The sequence below is a fragment of the Mesoplodon mirus genome, assembly GCF_964341445.2.
Source record: "Mesoplodon mirus genome assembly, contig: SUPER_3_unloc_2, whole genome shotgun sequence".
Taxonomy (NCBI): Eukaryota; Metazoa; Chordata; class Mammalia; order Artiodactyla; family Ziphiidae; genus Mesoplodon; species Mesoplodon mirus.
The window spans coordinates 708206-727675 of record NW_028295808.1 but is presented as its reverse complement, the minus strand read 5'-3'; the positions used below and the strand labels follow the sequence as shown (position 1 = coordinate 727675).

Below are 19470 nucleotides of genomic sequence, written 5' to 3'. Positions count from 1 at the left end.
GGGGCCGGCATGACTGTGGTCGGAGCAGAACCTACCAGCAAGACCGTCAAAGCAAGAGCCGACAAGGACGATGAGGGCACCCTCGTCTCAAGCTTGCCACAGGAAGGCAAAGTGAGCGAACAGGATGGCAGCTCACAGAGAGTGTCCCAGGCCCGCAAGGGAAGAAGGGAGAGGAGGGAGCACTGGGGAGAGGACAGAGCTCTGACGAGCCCCAAGCTCTGCAGTTCCGTGGAAAGCCACCACAAGGCAGCGGGGAGCAAGACAATCCCCAAAGCAGCTGGCCCGTGCTCAGGCGGCCGCAGAGCCACTAGAGAGGACCAAAAGGCCAAAGGCCACGGCAGCCCGGGGGGCAGCGAGCAGGGCACTGCTCCCAAAGGCATCAGCCGTGCTCCTATCACCAGTGAGTCCAAGACCTGGCACAAATCGGGCAGGAGCTTATCTCCAGCGCGTTCAGGTCCCACCACCAACATACTCAGCAGGATCAGCTCTTTCTTCAGGAATGTGAGAGCCAGACTTACAAAAAAGACAGTGGCCTCATCACGAAATAAACATGGGAGCATCCTGGCGGAGCCAGTGGAAGGGACCCGAGTGGATGCCATGACAGAGACAGCAGAGAGTGGCCAGGGCCTGGAAATCACCGGTGTGACATCTGAGACCATGGAGCCAGTGACCGTTGAAGCCCATCAATAGGACCTAGAGCTGGGAGCTGCAAAGGGGACCAGGGCTCTGGGAAATACCCCTGGAGAGCCCATTTCAGCATCCTTACTGCAATTTAAATAAAAAAAACATACAGTCTGAGAACGCAGGCAGTGTTTTGTCTGAATTTCTAGGTCCCGAAGCCCAGCCGTAGCCTCACAGTGGATTCTGTGATGTCAGCTGTGCCACAGTCTGAGACCCAGTGTCCAGGCAAGGGCAGCCCCACCTCACACGCATGCTCAGCGCCAACAGCACTGCTCCATCTGGCTTCCACTCCTTTCTGGCTTTGCCCCCCAGGGCCATGGCTCAAAGTCAGACTATGGTCTTGGAAGCTCTCCTTCTCTATCCCCCTATTCTTTCTCTCTTTTTTTTTTTTTTTGCGGTACGCGGGCCACTCACTGTTGTGGCCTCTCCCGTCACGGAGCACAGGCTCCGGACACGCAGGCCCAGCGGCCATGGCTCACGGGCCCAGCCACTCCGCAGCCTGTGGGATCATCCAGGACCGGGGCACGAACTCATGTTCCCTGCATCCTCAGGTGGACTCTCAACCACTGCGCCAGCAGGGAATCCCCCCCCCCCCTATTCTTTTTATAAACGCTTATTCCCCCTGAAGGTCTGTAAACAGAGCCAGAACAGGACTCATGTCCCCTCGGGCTATTCAGTGGACAGAAATAAGGGCGGCAGTATTAGCTAGCAATCAGAACAGCAAGCACTCTCATCTAGACTTAGCCGTTCCCTGCCCAGGTATATACCCTGGAGAATCACACATGGTCTAAGAAACAACTCTGAGAATGTTTAGAGCAAAAATAACTTAACAGCACAACACGGGCAACAGCCCAAATTTCCATCAGCAGAATTCATACAGCAGGATAGGATGAGATTGGAATATTCAATAGTGAAAAATAAATGAGCTACACACATTAGCATAGATCAACTTCTCATGGTTTTTAAAAACATCAGAAGAATGGGATACAGTTCCACTCATGGAACCATTCTGAAACAAGCTCAAACAACGGATTGCATAGGGTCCATGTTTAAAAAAACGGTAGCTAAACCTGAGGGAAGAGTCAACGCAAAATGGAGGACAGTTTTCTCTAGGGTAGAAAGGCTAAGTCAAGGAGGTTGACACAAGGCTGTTAGTGCTGCTGGGAATTGTTCTGTCTCTGAAGCAAGATGGTAGGTACACAGGTGTTGTAGTTTTCACATTTTACTAACTCTGAAATCAGGATGGTCCTACAATCACTGTGGCAGTTGTGATGAAGTTATTGGCCAATGCCTTTCTCTTTTAATCACTTGTATTTATGCACAAAAATGATGTCAGAAAGGCTTGGCATCTTTAAAGGACATTTATTTAAGGTAAAGTACAAGAACTCTTGTTTGGTTATTAGGAAAAGAAGGAACGATATGCCCATTTTACAGATGAGAACACTGAGGCTCAGAGAAGGTAACCTGCTGCAGTCGCACAATGGGATCTTTGCAGAACAGTGATCCACCAGCCCACTTCTCTATGCAAAGCCCTGTCTGTAGTATGCGAAGGAAGCAAGCAAACAAGCCTGAGCTAGGACCAGCACAAGAACCCGCGGCACCACCATCCTTACCATCATGTTCCAACACTACAGAGATGAGCATCAATTTTACTAGATTGAGGGGAGGGAGGGGTGGGGGCCGGGAGCCGGTTTTCGAACTTCAGTGAGCTCACAGCTCTTAGCTGGCCTTATCTCGAGAGCATCCAGTCCACCCTTGAGCTGTGTCTGGCTCCCAGGCTTCTACCTCTAGCCTCTGGCATGACCCGGGCTGCGGCCAGAAACAGGCTCCCACCTGGAATTCCAGCGTTCACTCCTGGAACGTCCAGCATCCAGTCCTCCTCCAGCCACTAATTCAACTTTTGAATGCCCTGCTCACAAGGGTTTCTCCACACCAAATCTGCAGGAACTTTTTTTCTTCTGGGGCTCCAAAACCAAATCCTTAAACCTCACATGAGGGAGAGTATTTGTTAGGTCAGAGCATCCTTGTTGATTGGACCTCCAGTTTGTGACTTCCACAGACCTCATCACAGGAGGCTGGGGAGAGGTCTCTTCTGTTGGTGGACGGAATGGTGGGCACTTGGTGGGGAGCACTGATGAGAAAGGGAGCCAGCCCAAGACCTACACATATGCACTGTTTCCCCTGGCCAAACAAGGTTCCTGACCCCAGAATTAACCCAGAGTTTCCCAGAAGACTAGGAGCTGCAGGGAGCCGCAATTAATGCTTTACTCTCCACCAGCTTTTCCTTGGACCCAAGGAGGAGAAATTACAAAAAGATCACATCACACTCCTTTGATCTGATGATTTCCACACAGGCAAGTGCAGGGAAACACTAGTCTGAAGGAAGAAAATGCATTAAAAACACGTGCACAGGGACTTCCCTGGTGGCGCAGTGGTTAAGAATCCGCCTGCCGACGCAGGGGACCCGGGTTCGAGCCCTGGTCCAGGAAGATCCTGCATGCCACGGAGCAACTAAGCCCGTGCGCCACAACTACTGAGCCTGTGCTCTAGAGCCCACGAGCCACAACTACCGAAGCCCGCACGCCTAGAGCCCGTGCTCCCCAACAAGAGAAGCCAAAAATAAATAATAAAATAAATTTACGGGAAAAACAACACGTGCATAGCCCTTAGCTGTTTATAAAGTTCTTGAATGTGTGTGCCCCCTTCTGATTCTCACGTCTTTCCACATTGCGGATAAGCAAGCGGAAGTTCAGAGCATTTGAAGGACTTGCTCAAGGTGGCAGGTGATGGTGCAGAGAGGGAGCTACCTCGGTGCAACAACTTTCAGACAGTGTGCCACCCCGGTCCCGCACAGAGGTACACAGATGGTGGAGGAGACAGGACAGCACGAGTCATGATCACAACTCTGAGTGACAAATACAATGAGAGACGTGTGTTTGGGGACTGGATCTATTCAGAGGAGGGGGTCTGGGGCATGGGAAGGAGTTCTGGGTTAGGGAAGGCTTCACAGGGGAACTGGCACTCACCATCGTCCACGTTTACTGAGATTTTATGAAAGGACAGACTAAGGACCGCCACTGCCAACTCTGCCCTATTCGATACAATTAAACCATGAGCTTAAATGGTTCAAATTGATCCCATCGTCTTACATTGCTATAGATTTCATCCAGTAGCTGAATTTGGGGGAGGAAAAGAAAAAGGACCCACACAAAACTTTCCCACTTGAAGACATTTTTATTTTGGTAACGCACCTGAGTCCCTGGCAGGATAGGCCTGTCCTCCGCGGGGGCAATGGGGTGTTTGGGAGAGGATGGGGGCCCTGCCCTGAGGGGGCAGCTGGGGGATGAGGCAAAGGGCTCTGTGACAGTGATAGGTCACAAAGGGCTTTGTGAAAGGGCCTCAGAGGATAAATAGGCTGTGCCAGGGGGTTAGGCTGACAAAGTGGTTACTTCTCTCACTAGGACGGAAGTTCACCACAGCCTCTTGGGGAGATAAAAACCCAGAAGCAGAAGTGAGGTGAGGCGGAGGGGGAGCCTACCGTACCTCTCGACACACTTGAAGAGATTCAGCCTGGGCTCCAGGCACCCTACAGCGTCCCAACTGTGATCATCTGTGCCCCTACCCACACCCCTGCCTCTGGGAGACCCGGAGGCAAACGTGGGGGCCTGTGGGGCGGGCTTGGAAGACCTGCAACGGGGCCGCCTGTGTGACGCAGGAGCATCGCAGCTCGCTCTTCTGCCAGTGAGGCCGAGGGAGGGAAGAGCCAGGGAGCCGCCTTAACCGCGCTGCCTGTCGTGATCAAAGACAGCCATGAGTGGGGACTCTCTGCTCCCGTATCACACGGCCCGGAGCAGCACCTGGGTGGACCTGTTCAACACCACCACGGGGAAGCTGCAGCAGCAACTACACAAGGGCGAATACGACCATTTCAAGTTTGCGCCGATATTCGAGAGCGACTTCATCCAGGTCACGAAGAGGGGAGAAGCGATTGACGTGCACAACTGGGGCGGCCTGGTGACCATGGGCATCACATCCACCAGCCCCGTCCTCCCGCTCCCAGACATCATGCTGCTGGCCCAACGGGCCACCGGCTGTGAAAAGCACGCCGAGCGCAGCCAGGCCACCAAGGGCAAGAGCCACAAGGCTGCAAAGACCTTAGAGCTCACCAGGCTCCTTCCCTTGGAGTTCGTGAGGATCTCCACTCACAATCGTGAGAAAGAGCAGCTGCGCGTGAAGCTTGCCACTGGCCGCTGCTTCTACCTGCAGCTGTGTCCCCCTCTGGACGTGCGGGAAGACCTCTTCGCCGAGTGGGAACAGCTGATTTACCTCCTGCGACCACCAGTGGACAGTGAAAGCAACACCTATGCCGTTCCCGTCTGGGACATGCCCTGCATGCCTGTGTTCGAGGAGGAGCAGGACGGGAGGAGCCCGGCCGTGGAGGATTTCCAAGGAAAGGGGCATCAGGACCAGGTGAACGTCAGCAGCCTGCACACGTGCCCTGAGGTGGCCGGGGCCACGCCTGCAGCTTTTGCTGGGGGGCACGGAATCCAACTGGACTCCCACAAGCCCGATACCATGCCCGATGTGGCCACTGCGAAAGCAAAACCTACTACAGAGCTCGACAAAGCGTCAGCATCGCAGTCAACGACAAAGGTGGAGACAGCAGGGGTGGCAGGAGGCACCGCAGCGGGTGCTTTGAGCACGGCAGTGATCAAGTCTCCTGCCGCTGAAGAGCGGAGCACGGCCGTAGCAGCCACAGCCAGCGACGGGCCCGGAGGAAGCAAAACCAACAGAGCCACTGGGTACACTGCCACAACATCCCTGTGGAGCGGGAAAACGGCCTTGGCAGGTGCTGAGGACAATTCAGAGTATGCTTCCAGCACGTCCACCAGCCTCTCCCCAGGGGCCGGCATGACTGTGGTCGGAGCAGAACCTACCAGCAAGACTGTCAAAGCAAGAGCCGACAAGGACGATGAGGGGACCCTCGTCTCAAGCTTGCCACAGGAAGGCAAAGTGAGCGAACAGGATGGCAGCTCACAGAGAGTGTCCCAGGCCCGCAAGGGAAGAAGGGAGAGGAGGGAGCACTGGGGAGAGGACAGAGCTCTGACGAGCCCCAAGCTCTGCAGTTCCGTGGAAAGCCACCACAAGGAAGCGGGGAGCAAGACAATCCCCAAAGCAGCTGGCCCGTGCTCAGGCGGCCGCAGAGCCACTAGAGAGGACCAAAAGGCCAAAGGCCACGGCAGCCCGGGGGGCAGCGAGCAGGGCACTGCTCCCAAAGGCATCAGCCCTGCTCCTATCACCAGTGAGTCCAAGACCTCGCACAAATCGGGCAGGAGCTTATCTCCAGCGCGTTCAGGTCCCACCACCAACATACTCAGCAGGATCAGCTCTTTCTTCAGGAATGTGAGAGCCAGACTTACAAAAAAGACAGTGGCCTCATCACGAAATAAACATGGGAGCATCCTGGCGGAGCCAGTGGAAGGGACCCGAGTGGAGGCCATGACAGAGACAGCAGAGAGTGGCCAGGGCCTGGAAATCACCGGTGTGACATCTGAGACCATGGAGCCAGTGACCGTTGAAGCCCATCAATAGGACCTAGAGCTGGGAGCTGCAAAGGGGACCAGGGCTCTGGGAAATACCCCTGGAGAGCCCATTTCAGCTTCCTTACTGCAATTTAAATAAAAAAAAAACATACAGTCTGAGAACGCAGGCAGTGTTTTGTCTGAATTTCTAGGTCCCGAAGCCCAGCCGTAGCCTCACAGTGGATTCTGTGATGTCAGCTGTGCCACAGTCTGAGACCCAGTGTCCAGGCAAGGGCAGCCCCACCTCACACGCATGCTCAGCGCCAACAGCACTGCTCCATCTGGCTTCCACTCCTTTCTGGCTTTGCCCCCCAGGGCCATGGCTCAAAGTCAGACTATGGTCTGGGAAGCTCTCCTTCACTATCCCGCTATTCTTTTTATTTTTTTTTTTTTTTGCGGTACGCGGGCCTCTCACTGTTGTGGCCTCTCCCGTCACGGAGCACAGGCTCCGGACGCGCAGGCCCAGCGGCCATGGCTAACGGGCCCAGCCGCTCCGCGGCCTGTGGGATCTTCCAGGACCGGGGCACGAACTCATATTCCCTGCATCCTCAGGTGGACTCTCAACCACTGCGCCACCAGGGAATCCCTCCCCCTATTCTTTTTATAAACGCTTATTCCCCCTGAAGGTCTGTAAACAGAGCCAGAACAGGACTCATGTCCCCTCGGGCTATTCAGTGGACAGAAATAAGGGCGGCAGTATTAGCTAGCAATCAGAACAGCAAGCACTCTCATCTAGACTTAGCCGTTCCCTGCCCAGGTATATACCCTGGAGAAACACACATGGTCTAAGAAACAACTCTGAGAATGTTTAGAGCAAAAATAACTTAACAGCACAACACGGGCAACAGCCCAAATTTCCATCAGCAGAATTCATACAGCAGGATAGGATGAGATTGGAATATTCAATAGTGAAAAATAAATGAGCTACACACATTAGCATAGATCAACTTCTCATGGTTTTTAAAAACATCAGAAGAATGGGATACAGTTCCACTCATGGAACCATTCTGAAACAAGCTCAAACAACGGATTGCATAGGGTCCATGTTTAAAAAGACGGTAGCTAAACCTGAGGGAAAAGTAAACACAAAATGGAGGACAGTTTTCTCTAGGGTGGAAAGGCTGGGTCAAGGAGGTTGACACAAGGCTGTTAGTGCTGCTGGGAATTGTTCTGTCTCTGAAGCAAGATGGTAGGTACACAGGTGTTGTAGTTTTCACATTTTACTAACTCTGAAATCAGGATGGTCCTACAATCACCGTGGCAGTTGTGATGAAGTTATTGGCCAATGCCTTTCTCTTTTAATCACTTGTATTTATGCACAAAAATGATGTCAGAAAGGCTTGGCATCTTTAAAGGACATTTATTTAAGGTAAAGTACAAGAACACTTGTTTGGTTATTAGGAAAAGAAGGAACGATATGCCTATTTTACAGATGAGAACACTGAGGCTCAGAGAAGGTAACCTGCTGCAGTCGCACAATGGGATCTTTGCAGAACAGTGATCCACCAGCCCACTTCTCTATGCAAAGCCCTGTCTGTAGTATGCGAAGGAAGCAAGCAAACAAGCCTGAGCTAGGACCAGCACAAGAACCCGCGGCACCACCATTCTTACCATCATGTTCCAAAACTACAGAGATGAGCATCAATTTTACTAGATTGAGGGGAGGGAGGGGTGGGGGCCGGGAGCCGGTTTTCGAACTTCAGTGAGCTCACAGCTCTTAGCTGGCCTTATCTCGAGAGCATCCAGTCCACCCTTGAGCTGTGTCTGGCTCCCAGGCTTCTACCTCTAGCCTCTGGCATGACCCGGGCTGCGGCCAGAAACAGGCTCCCACCTGGAATTCCAGCGTTCACTCCTGGAACGTCCAGCATCCAGTCCTCCTCCAGCCACTAATTCAACTTTTGAATGCCCTGCTCACAAGGGTTTCTCCACACCAAATCTGCAGGAAATTTTTTCTTCTGGGGCTCCAAAACCAAATCCTTAAACCTCACATGAGGGAGAGTATTTGTTAGGTCAGAGCATCCTTGTTGATTGGACCTCCAGTTTGTGACTTCCACAGACCTCATCACGGGAGGCTGGGGAGAGGTCTCTTCTGTTGGTGGACGGAATGGTGGGCACTTGGTGGGGAGCACTGATGAGAAAGGGAGCCAGCCCAAGACCTACACATATGCACTGTTTCCCCTGGCCAAACAAGGTTCCTGACCCCAGAATTAACCCAGAGTTTCCCAGAAGACTAGGAGCTGCAGGGAGCCGCAATTAATGCTTTACTCTCCACCAGCTTTTCCTTGGACCCAAGGAGGAGAAATTACAAAAAGATCACATCACACTCCTTTGATCTGATGATTTCCACACAGGCAAGTGCAGGGAAACACTAGTCTGAAGGAAGAAAATGCATTAAAAACACGTGCACAGGGACTTCCCTGGTGGCGCAGTAGTTAAGAATCCGCCTGCCGACGCAGGGGACCCGGGTTCGAGCCCTGGTCCAGGAAGATCCTGCATGCCACGGAGCAACTAAGCCCGTGCGCCACAACTACTGAGCCTGTGCTCTAGAGCCCGCGAGCCACAACTACCGAAGCCCGCACGCCTAGAGCCCGTGCTCCCCAACAAGAGAAGCCAAAAATAAATAATAAAATAAATTTACGGGAAAAACAACACGTGCATAGCCCTTAGCTGTTTATAAAGTTCTTGAATGTGTGTGCCCCCTTCTGATTCTCACGTCTTTCCACATTGCGGATAAGCAAGCGGAAGTTCAGAGCATTTGAAGGACTTGCTCAAGGTGGCAGGTGATGGTGCAGAGAGGGAGCTACCTCGGTGCAACAACTTTCAGACAGTGTGCCACCCCGGTCCCGCACAGAGGTACACAGATGGTGGAGGAGACAGGACAGCACGAGTCATGATCACAACTCTGAGTGACAAATACAATGAGAGACGTGTGTTTGGGGACTGGATCTATTCAGAGGAGGGGGTCTGGGGCATGGGAAGGAGTTCTGGGTTAGGGAAGGCTTCACAGGGGAACTGGCACTCACCATCGTCCACGTTTACTGAGATTTTATGAAAGGACAGACTAAGGACCGCCACTGCCAACTCTGCCCTATTCGATACAATTAAACCATGAGCTTAAATGGTTCAAATTGATCCCATCGTCTTACATTGCTATAGATTTCATCCAGTAGCTGAATTTGGGGGAGGAAAAGAAAAAGGACCCACACAAAACTTTCCCACTTGAAGACATTTTTATTTTGGTAACGCACCTGAGTCCCTGGCAGGATAGGCCTGTCCTCCGCGGGGGCAATGGGGTGTTTGGGAGAGGATGGGGGCCCTGCCCTGAGGGGGCAGCTGGGGGATGAGGCAAAGGGCTCTGTGACAGTGATAGGTCACAAAGGGCTTTGTGAAAGGGCCTCAGAGGATAAATAGGCTGTGCCAGGGGGTTAGGCTGACAAAGTGGTTACTTCTCTCACTAGGACGGAAGTTCACCACAGCCTCTTGGGGAGATAAAAACCCAGAAGCAGAAGTGAGGTGAGGCGGAGGGGGAGCCTACCGTACCTCTCGACACACTTGAAGAGATTCAGCCTGGGCTCCAGGCACCCTACAGCGTCCCAACTGTGATCATCTGTGCCCCTACCCACACCCCTGCCTCTGGGAGACCCGGAGGCAAACGTGGGGGCCTGTGGGGCGGGCTTGGAAGACCTGCAACGGGGCCGCCTGTGTGACGCAGGAGCATCGCAGCTCGCTCTTCTGCCAGTGAGGCCGAGGGAGGGAAGAGCCAGGGAGCCGCCTTAACCGCGCTGCCTGTCGTGATCAAAGACAGCCATGAGTGGGGACTCTCTGCTCCCGTATCACACGGCCCGGAGCAGCACCTGGGTGGACCTGTTCAACACCACCACGGGGAAGCTGCAGCAGCAACTACACAAGGGCGAATACGACCATTTCAAATATGCGCCGATATTCGAGAGCGACTTCATCCAGGTCACGAAGAGGGGAGAAGCGATTGACGTGCACAACTGGGGCGGCCTGGTGACCATGGGCATCACATCCACCAGCCCCGTCCTCCTGCTCCCAGACATCATGCTGCTGGCCCAACGGGCCACCGGCTGTGAAAAGCACGCCGAGCGCAGCCAGGCCACCAAGGGCAAGAGCCACAAGGCTGCAAAGACCTTAGAGCTCACCAGGCTCCTTCCCTTGGAGTTCGTGAGGATCTCCACTCACAATCGTGAGAAAGAGCAGCTGCGCGTGAAGCTTGCCACTGGGCGCTGCTTCTACCTGCAGCTGTGTCCCCCTCTGGACGTGCGGGAAGACCTCTTCGCCGAGTGGGAACAGCTGATTTACCTCCTGCGACCACCAGTGGACAGTGAAAGCAACACCTATGCCGTTCCCGTCTGGGACATGCCCTGCATGCCTGTGTTCGAGGAGGAGCAGGACGGGAGGAGCCCGGCCGTGGAGGATTTCCAAGGAAAGGGGCATCAGGACCAGGTGAACGTCAGCAGCCTGCACACGTGCCCTGAGGTGGCCGGGGCCACGCCTGCAGCTTTTGCTGGGGGGCACGGAATCCAACTGGACTCCCACAAGCCCGATACCATGCCCGATGTGGCCACTGCGAAAGCAAAACCTACTACAGAGCTCGACAAAGCGTCAGCATCGCAGTCAACGACAAAGGTGGAGACAGCAGGGGTGGCAGGAGGCACCGCAGCGGGTGCTTTGAGCACGGCAGTGATCAAGTCTCCTGCCGCTGAAGAGCGGAGCACGGCCGTAGCAGCCACAGCCAGCGACGGGCCCGGAGGAAGCAAAACCAACAGAGCCACTGGGGACACTGCCACAACATCCCTGAGGAGCGGGAAAACGGCCTTGGCAGGTGCTGAGGACAATTCAGAGTATGCTTCCAGCACGTCCACCAGCCTCTCCCCAGGGGCCGGCATGACTGTGGTCGGAGCAGAACCTACCAGCAAGACTGTCAAAGCAAGAGCCGACAAGGACGATGAGGGGACCCTCGTCTCAAGCTTGCCACAGGAAGGCAAAGTGAGCGAACAGGATGGCAGCTCACAGAGAGTGTCCCAGGCCCGCAAGGGAAGAAGGGAGAGGAGGGAGCACTGGGGAGAGGACAGAGCTCTGACGAGCCCCAAGCTCTGCAGTTCCGTGGAAAGCCACCACAAGGCAGCGGGGAGCAAGACAATCCCCAAAGCAGCTGGCCCGTGCTCAGGCGGCCGCAGAGCCACTAGAGAGGACCAAAAGGCCAAAGGCCACGGCAGCCCGGGGGGCAGCGAGCAGGGCACTGCTCCCAAAGGCATCAGCCCTGCTCCTATCACCAGTGAGTCCAAGACCTCGCACAAATCGGGCAGGAGCTTATCTCCAGCGCGTTCAGGTCCCACCACCAACATACTCAGCAGGATCAGCTCTTTCTTCAGGAATGTGAGAGCCAGACTTACAAAAAAGACAGTGGCCTCATCACGAAATAAATATGGGAGCATCCTGGCGGAGCCAGTGGAAGGGACCCGAGTGGAGGCCATGACAGAGACAGCAGAGAGTGGCCAGGGCCTGGAAATCACCGGTGTGACATCTGAGACCATGGAGCCAGTGACCGTTGAAGCCCATCAATAGGACCTAGAGCTGGGAGCTGCAAAGGGGACCAGGGCTCTGGGAAATACCCCTGGAGAGCCCATTTCAGCTTCCTTACTGCAATTTAAATAAAAAAAAACATACAGTCTGAGAACGCAGGCAGTGTTTTGTCTGAATTTCTAGGTCCCGAAGCCCAGCCGTAGCCTCACAGTGGATTCTGTGATGTCAGCTGTGCCACAGTCTGAGACCCAGTGTCCAGGCAAGGGCAGCCCCACCTCACACGCATGCTCAGCGCCAACAGCACTGCTCCATCTGGCTTCCACTCCTTTCTGGCTTTGCCCCCCAGGGCCATGGCTCAAAGTCAGACTATGGTCTGGGAAGCTCTCCTTCACTATCCCGCTATTCTTTTTTTTTTTTTTTTTTTTTGCGATACGCGGGCCTCTCACTGTTGTGGCCTCTCCCGTCACGGAGCACAGGCTCCGGACGCGCAGGCCCAGCGGCCATGGCTAACGGGCCCAGCCGCTCCGCGGCCTGTGGGATCTTCCAGGACCGGGGCACGAACTCATATTCCCTGCATCCTCAGGTGGACTCTCAACCACTGCGCCACCAGGGAATCCCTCCCCCTATTCTTTTTATAAACGCTTATTCCCCCTGAAGGTCTGTAAACAGAGCCAGAACAGGACTCATGTCCCCTCGGGCTATTCAGTGGACAGAAATAAGGGCGGCAGTATTAGCTAGCAATCAGAACAGCAAGCACTCTCATCTAGACTTAGCCGTTCCCTGCCCAGGTATATACCCTGGAGAAACACACATGGTCTAAGAAACAACTCTGAGAATGTTTAGAGCAAAAATAACTTAACAGCACAACACGGGCAACAGCCCAAATTTCCATCAGCAGAATTCATACAGCAGGATAGGATGAGATTGGAATATTCAATAGTGAAAAATAAATCAGCTACACACATTAGCATAGATCAACTTCTCATGGTTTTTAAAAACATCAAAAGAATGGGATACAGTTCCACTCATGGAACCATTCTGAAACAAGCTCAAACAACGGATTGCATAGGGTCCATGTTTAAAAAGACGGTAGCTAAACCTGAGGGAAAAGTAAACACAAAATGGAGGACAGTTTTCTCTAGGGTGGAAAGGCTAGGTCAAGGAGGTTGACACAAGGCTGTTAGTGCTGCTGGGAATTGTTCTGTCTCTGAAGCAAGATGGTAGGTACACAGGTGTTGTAGTTTTCACATTTTACTAACTCTGAAATCAGGATGGTCCTACAATCACCGTGGCAGTTGTGATGAAGTTATTGGCCAATGCCTTTCTCTTTTAATCACTTGTATTTATGCACAAAAATGATGTCAGAAAGGCTTGGCATCTTTAAAGGACATTTATTTAAGGTAAAGTACAAGAACACTTGTTTGGTTATTAGGAAAAGAAGGAACGATATGCCTATTTTACAGATGAGAACAGTGAGGCTCAGAGAAGGTAACCTGCTGCAGTCGCACAATGGGATCTTTGCAGAACAGTGATCCACCAGCCCACTTCTCTATGCAAAGCCCTGTCTGTAGTATGCGAAGGAAGCAAGCAAACAAGCCTGAGCTAGGACCAGCACAAGAACCCGCGGCACCACCATTCTTACCATCATGTTCCAAAACTACAGAGATGAGCATCAATTTTACTAGATTGAGGGGAGGGAGGGGTGGGGGCCGGGAGCCGGTTTTCGAACTTCAGTGAGCTCACAGCTCTTAGCTGGCCTTATCTCGAGAGCATCCAGTCCACCCTTGAGCTGTGTCTGGCTCCCAGGCTTCTACCTCTAGCCTCTGGCATGACCCGGGCTGCGGCCAGAAACAGGCTCCCACCTGGAATTCCAGCGTTCACTCCTGGAACGTCCAGCATCCAGTCCTCCTCCAGCCACTAATTCAACTTTTGAATGCCCTGCTCACAAGGGTTTCTCCACACCAAATCTGCAGGAACTTTTTTCTTCTGGGGCTCCAAAACCAAATCCTTAAACCTCACATGAGGGAGAGTATTTGTTAGGTCAGAGCATCCTTGTTGATTGGACCTCCAGTTTGTGACTTCCACAGACCTCATCACGGGAGGCTGGGGAGAGGTCTCTTCTGTTGGTGGACGGAATGGTGGGCACTTGGTGGGGAGCACTGATGAGAAAGGGAGCCAGCCCAAGAACTACACATATGCACTGTTTCCCCTGGCCAAACAAGGTTCCTGACCCCAGAATTAACCCAGAGTTTCCCAGAAGACTAGGAGCTGCAGGGAGCCGCAATTAATGCTTTACTCTCCACCAGCTTTTCCTTGGACCCAAGGAGGAGAAATTACAAAAAGATCACATCACACTCCTTTGATCTGATGATTTCCACACAGGCAAGTGCAGGGAAACACTAGTCTGAAGGAAGAAAATGCATTAAAAACACGTGCACAGGGACTTCCCTGGTGGCGCAGTGGTTAAGAATCCGCCTGCCGACGCAGGGGACCCGGGTTCGAGCCCTGGTCCAGGAAGATCCTGCATGCCACGGAGCAACTAAGCCCGTGCGCCACAACTACTGAGCCTGTGCTCTAGAGCCCGCGAGCCACAACTACCGAAGCCCGCACGCCTAGAGCCCGTGCTCCCCAACAAGAGAAGCCAAAAATAAATAATAAAATAAATTTACGGGAAAAACAACACGTGCATAGCCCTTAGCTGTTTATAAAGTTCTTGAATGTGTGTGCCCCCTTCTGATTCTCACGTCTTTCCACATTGCGGATAAGCAAGCGGAAGTTCAGAGCATTTGAAGGACTTGCTCAAGGTGGCAGGTGATGGTGCAGAGAGGGAGCTACCTCGGTGCAACAACTTTCAGACAGTGTGCCACCCCGGTCCCGCACAGAGGTACACAGATGGTGGAGGAGACAGGACAGCACGAGTCATGATCACAACTCTGAGTGACAAATACAATGAGAGACGTGTGTTTGGGGACTGGATCTATTCAGAGGAGGGGGTCTGGGGCATGGGAAGGAGTTCTGGGTTAGGGAAGGCTTCACAGGGGAACTGGCACTCACCATCGTCCACGTTTACTGAGATTTTATGAAAGGACAGACTAAGGACCGCCACTGCCAACTCTGCCCTATTCGATACAATTAAACCATGAGCTTAAATGGTTCAAATTGATCCCATCGTCTTACATTGCTATAGATTTCATCCAGTAGCTGAATTTGGGGGAGGAAAAGAAAAAGGACCCACACAAAACTTTCCCACTTGAAGACATTTTTATTTTGGTAACGCACCTGAGTCCCTGGCAGGATGGGCCTGTCCTCCGCGGGGGCAATGGGGTGTTTGGGAGAGGATGGGGGCCCTGCCCTGAGGGGGCAGCTGGGGGATGAGGCAAAGGGCTCTGTGACAGTGATAGGTCACAAAGGGCTTTGTGAAAGGGCCTCAGAGGATAAATAGGCTGTGCCAGGGGGTTAGGCTGACAAAGTGGTTACTTCTCTCACTAGGACGGAAGTTCACCACAGCCTCTTGGGGAGATAAAAACCCAGAAGCAGAAGTGAGGTGAGGCGGAGGGGGAGCCTACCGTACCTCTCGACACACTTGAAGAGATTCAGCCTGGGCTCCAGGCACCCTACAGCGTCCCAACTGTGATCATCTGTGCCCCTACCCACACCCCTGCCTCTGGGAGACCCGGAGGCAAACGTGGGGGCCTGTGGGGCGGGCTTGGAAGACGTGCAACGGGGCCGCCTGTGTGACGCAGGAGCATCGCAGCTCGCTCTTCTGCCAGTGAGGCCGAGGGAGGGAAGAGCCAGGGAGCCGCCTTAACCGCGCTGCCTGTCGTGATCAAAGACAGCCATGAGTGGGGACTCTCTGCTCCCGTATCACACGGCCCGGAGCAGCACCTGGGTGGACCTGTTCAACACCACCACGGGGAAGCTGCAGCAGCAACTACACAAGGGCGAATACGACCATTTCAAGTATGCGCCGATATTCGAGAGCGACTTCATCCAGGTCACGAAGAGGGGAGAAGCGATTGACGTGCACAACTGGGGCGGCCTGGTGACCATGGGCATCACATCCACCAGCCCCGTCCTCCCGCTCCCAGACATCATGCTGCTGGCCCAACGGGCCACCGGCTGTGAAAAGCACGCCGAGCGCAGCCAGGCCACCAAGGGCAAGAGCCACAAGGCTGAAAAGACCTTAGAGCTCACCAGGCTCCTTCCCTTGGAGTTCGTGAGGATCTCCACTCACAATCGTGAGAAAGAGCAGCTGCGCGTGAAGCTTGCCACTGGCCGCTGCTTCTACCTGCAGCTGTGTCCCCCTCTGGACGCGCGGGAAGACCTCTTCGCCGAGTGGGAACAGCTGATTTACCTCCTGCGACCACCAGTGGACAGTGAAAGCAACACCTATGCCGTTCCCGTCTGGGACATGCCCTGCATGCCTGTGTTCGAGGAGGAGCAGGACGGGAGGAGCCCGGCCGTGGAGGATTTCCAAGGAAAGGGGCATCAGGACCAGGTGAACGTCAGCAGCCTGCACACGTGCCCTGAGGTGGCCGGGGCCACGCCTGCAGCTTTTGCTGGGGGGCACGGAATCCAACTGGACTCCCACAAGCCCAATACCATGCCCGATGTGGCCACTGCGGAAGCAAAACCTACTACAGAGCTCGACAAAGCAACAGCATCGCAGTCAACGACAAAGGTGGAGACAGCAGGGGTGGCAGGAGGCACCGCAGCGGGTGCTTTGAGCACGGCAGTGATCAAGTCTCCTGCCACTGAAGAGCGGAGCACGGCCGTAGCAGCCACAGCCAGCGACGGGCCCGGAGGAAGCAAAACCAACAGAGCCACTGGGGACACTGCCACAACATCCCTGAGGAGCGGGAAAACGGCCTTGGCAGGTGCTGAGAACAATTCAGAGTATGCTTCCAGCACGTCCACCAGCCTCTCCCCAGGGGCCGGCATGACTGTGGTCGGAGCAGAACCTACCAGCAAGACTGTCAAAGCAAGAGCCGACAAGGACGATGAGGGGACCCTCGTCTCAAGCTTGCCACAGGAAGGCAAAGTGAGCGAACAGGATGGCAGCTCACAGAGAGTGTCCCAGGCCCGCAAGGGAAGAAGGGAGAGGAGGGAGCACTGGGGAGAGGACAGAGCTCTGACGAGCCCCAAGCTCTGCAGTTCCGTGGAAAGCCACCACAAGGCAGCGGGGAGCAAGACAATCCCCAAAGCAGCTGGCCCGTGCTCAGGCGGCCGCAGAGCCACTAGAGAGGACCAAAAGGCCAAAGGCCACGGCAGCCCGGGGGGCAGCGAGCAGGGCGCTGCTCCCAAAGGCATCAGCCGTGCTCCTATCACCAGTGAGTCCAAGACCTCGCACAAATCGGGCAGGAGCTTATCTCCAGCGCGTTCAGGTCCCACTACCAACATACTCAGCAGGATCAGCTCTTTCTTCAGGAATGTGAGAGCCAGACTTACAAAAAAGACAGTGGCCTCATCACGAAATAAACATGGGAGCATCCTGGCGGAGCCAGTGGAAGGGACCCGAGTGGAGGCCATGACAGAGACAGCAGAGAGTGGCCAGGGCCTGGAAATCACCGGTGTGACATCTGAGACCATGGAGCCAGTGACCGTTGAAGCCCATCAATAGGACGTAGAGCTGGGAGCTGCAAAGGGGACCAGGGCTCTGGGAAATACCCCTGGAGAGCCCATTTCAGCTTCCTTACTGCAATTTAAATAAAAAAAAAACATACAGTCTGAGAACGCAGGCAGTGTTTTGTCTGAATTTCTAGGTCCCGAAGCCCAGCCGTAGCCTCACAGTGGATTCTGTGATGTCAGCTGTGCCACAGTCTGAGACCCAGTGTCCAGGCAAGGGCAGCCCCACCTCACACGCATGCTCAGCGCCAACAGCACTGCTCCATCTGGCTTCCACTCCTTTCTGGCTTTGCCCCCCAGGGCCATGGCTCAAAGTCAGACTATGGTCTGGGAAGCTCTCCTTCACTATCCCGCTATTCATTTTTTTTTTTTTTTTTGCGGTACGCGGGCCACTCACTGTTGTGGCCTCTCCCGTCACGGAGCACAGGGTCCGGATGCGCAGGCCCAGCGGCCATGGCTCACGGGCCCAGCCGCTCCGCGGCCTGTGGGATCTTCCAGGACCGGGGCACGAACTCATATTCCCTGCATCCTCAGGTGGACTCTCAACCACTGCGCCACCAGGGAATCCCCCCCCTATTCTTTTTATAAACGCTTATTCCCCCTGAAGGTCTGTAAACAGAGCCAGAACAGGACTCATGTCCCCTCGGGCTATTCAGTGGACAGAAATAAGGGCGGCAGTATTAGCTAGCAATCAGAACAGCAAGCACTCTCATCTAGACTTAGCCGTTCCCTGCCCAGGTATATACCCTGGAGAAACACACATGGTCTAAGAAACAACTCTGAGAATGTTTAGAGCAAAAATAACTTAACAGCACAACACGGGCAACAGCCCAAATTTCCATCAGCAGAATTCATACAGCAGGATAGGATGAGATTGGAATATTCAATAGTGAAAAATAAATCAGCTACACACATTAGCATAGATCAACTTCTCATGGTTTTTAAAAACATCAAAAGAATGGGATACAGTTCCACTCATGGAACCATTCTGAAACAAGCTCAAACAACGGATTGCATAGGGTCCATGTTTAAAAAGACGGTAGGTAAACCTGAGGGAAAAGTAAACACAAAATGGAGGACAGTTTTCTCTAGGGTGGAAAGGCTAGGTCAAGGAGGTTGACACAAGGCTGTTAGTGCTGCTGGGAATTGTTCTGTCTCTGAAGCAAGATGGTAGGTACACAGGTGTTGTAGTTTTCACATTTTACTAACTCTGAAATCAGGATGGTCCTACAATCACCGTGGCAGTTGTGATGAAGTTATTGGCCAATGCCTTCCTCTTTTAATCACTTGTATTTATGCACAAAAATGATGTCAGAAAGGCTTGGCATCTTTAAAGGACATTTATTTAAGGTAAAGTACAAGAACACTTGTTTGGTTATTAGGAAAAGAAGGAACGATATGCCTATTTTACAGATGAGAACACTGAGGCTCAGAGAAGGTAACCTGCTGCAGTCGCACAATGGGATCTTTGCAGAACAGTGATCCACCAGCCCACTTCTCTATGCAAAGCCCTGTCTGTAGTATGCGAAGGAAGCAAGCAAACAAGCCTGAGCTAGGACCAGCACAAGAACCCGCGGCACCACCATTCTTACCATCATGTTCCAACACTACAGAGATGAGCATCAATTTTACTAGATTGAGGGGAGGGAGGGGTGGGGGCCGGGAGCCGGTTTTCGAACTTCAGTGAGCTCACAGCTCTTAGCTGGCCTTATCTCGAGAGCATCCAGTCCACCCTTGAGCTGTGTCTGGCTCCCAGGCTTCTACCTCTAGCCTCTGGCATGACCCGGGCTGCGGCCAGAAACAGGCTCCCACCTGGAATTCCAGCGTTCACTCCTGGAACGTCCAGCATCCAGTCCTCCTCCAGCCACTAATTCAACTTTTGAATGCCCTGCTCACAAGGGTTTCTCCACACCAAATCTGCAGGAACTTTTTTCTTCTGGGGCTCCAAAACCAAATCCTTAAACCTCACATGAGGGAGAGTATTTGTTAGGTCAGAGCATCCTTGTTGATTGGACCTCCAGTTTGTGACTTCCAC

At 53.5% G+C, this 19470-nt stretch overlaps 1 protein-coding gene across 1 annotated transcript in view; it reads left to right on the top strand.

The window, feature by feature from the left end:
• Nucleotides 1–15648: 15648 nt before the first annotated feature.
• LOC309801693 (Golgi-associated RAB2 interactor protein 4-like) overlaps nt 15649–19470 on the top strand; it is a gene marked incomplete at both ends in the record, with an annotated part of 27885 nt that continues 24063 nt past the window's right edge. Inside the window, one exon of the mRNA XM_082646766.1 lies at nt 15649–16491. Within this exon, the coding sequence (XP_082502892.1) occupies nt 15649–16491 (843 nt within the window). The remainder of the gene's footprint in view (nt 16492–19470) is intronic.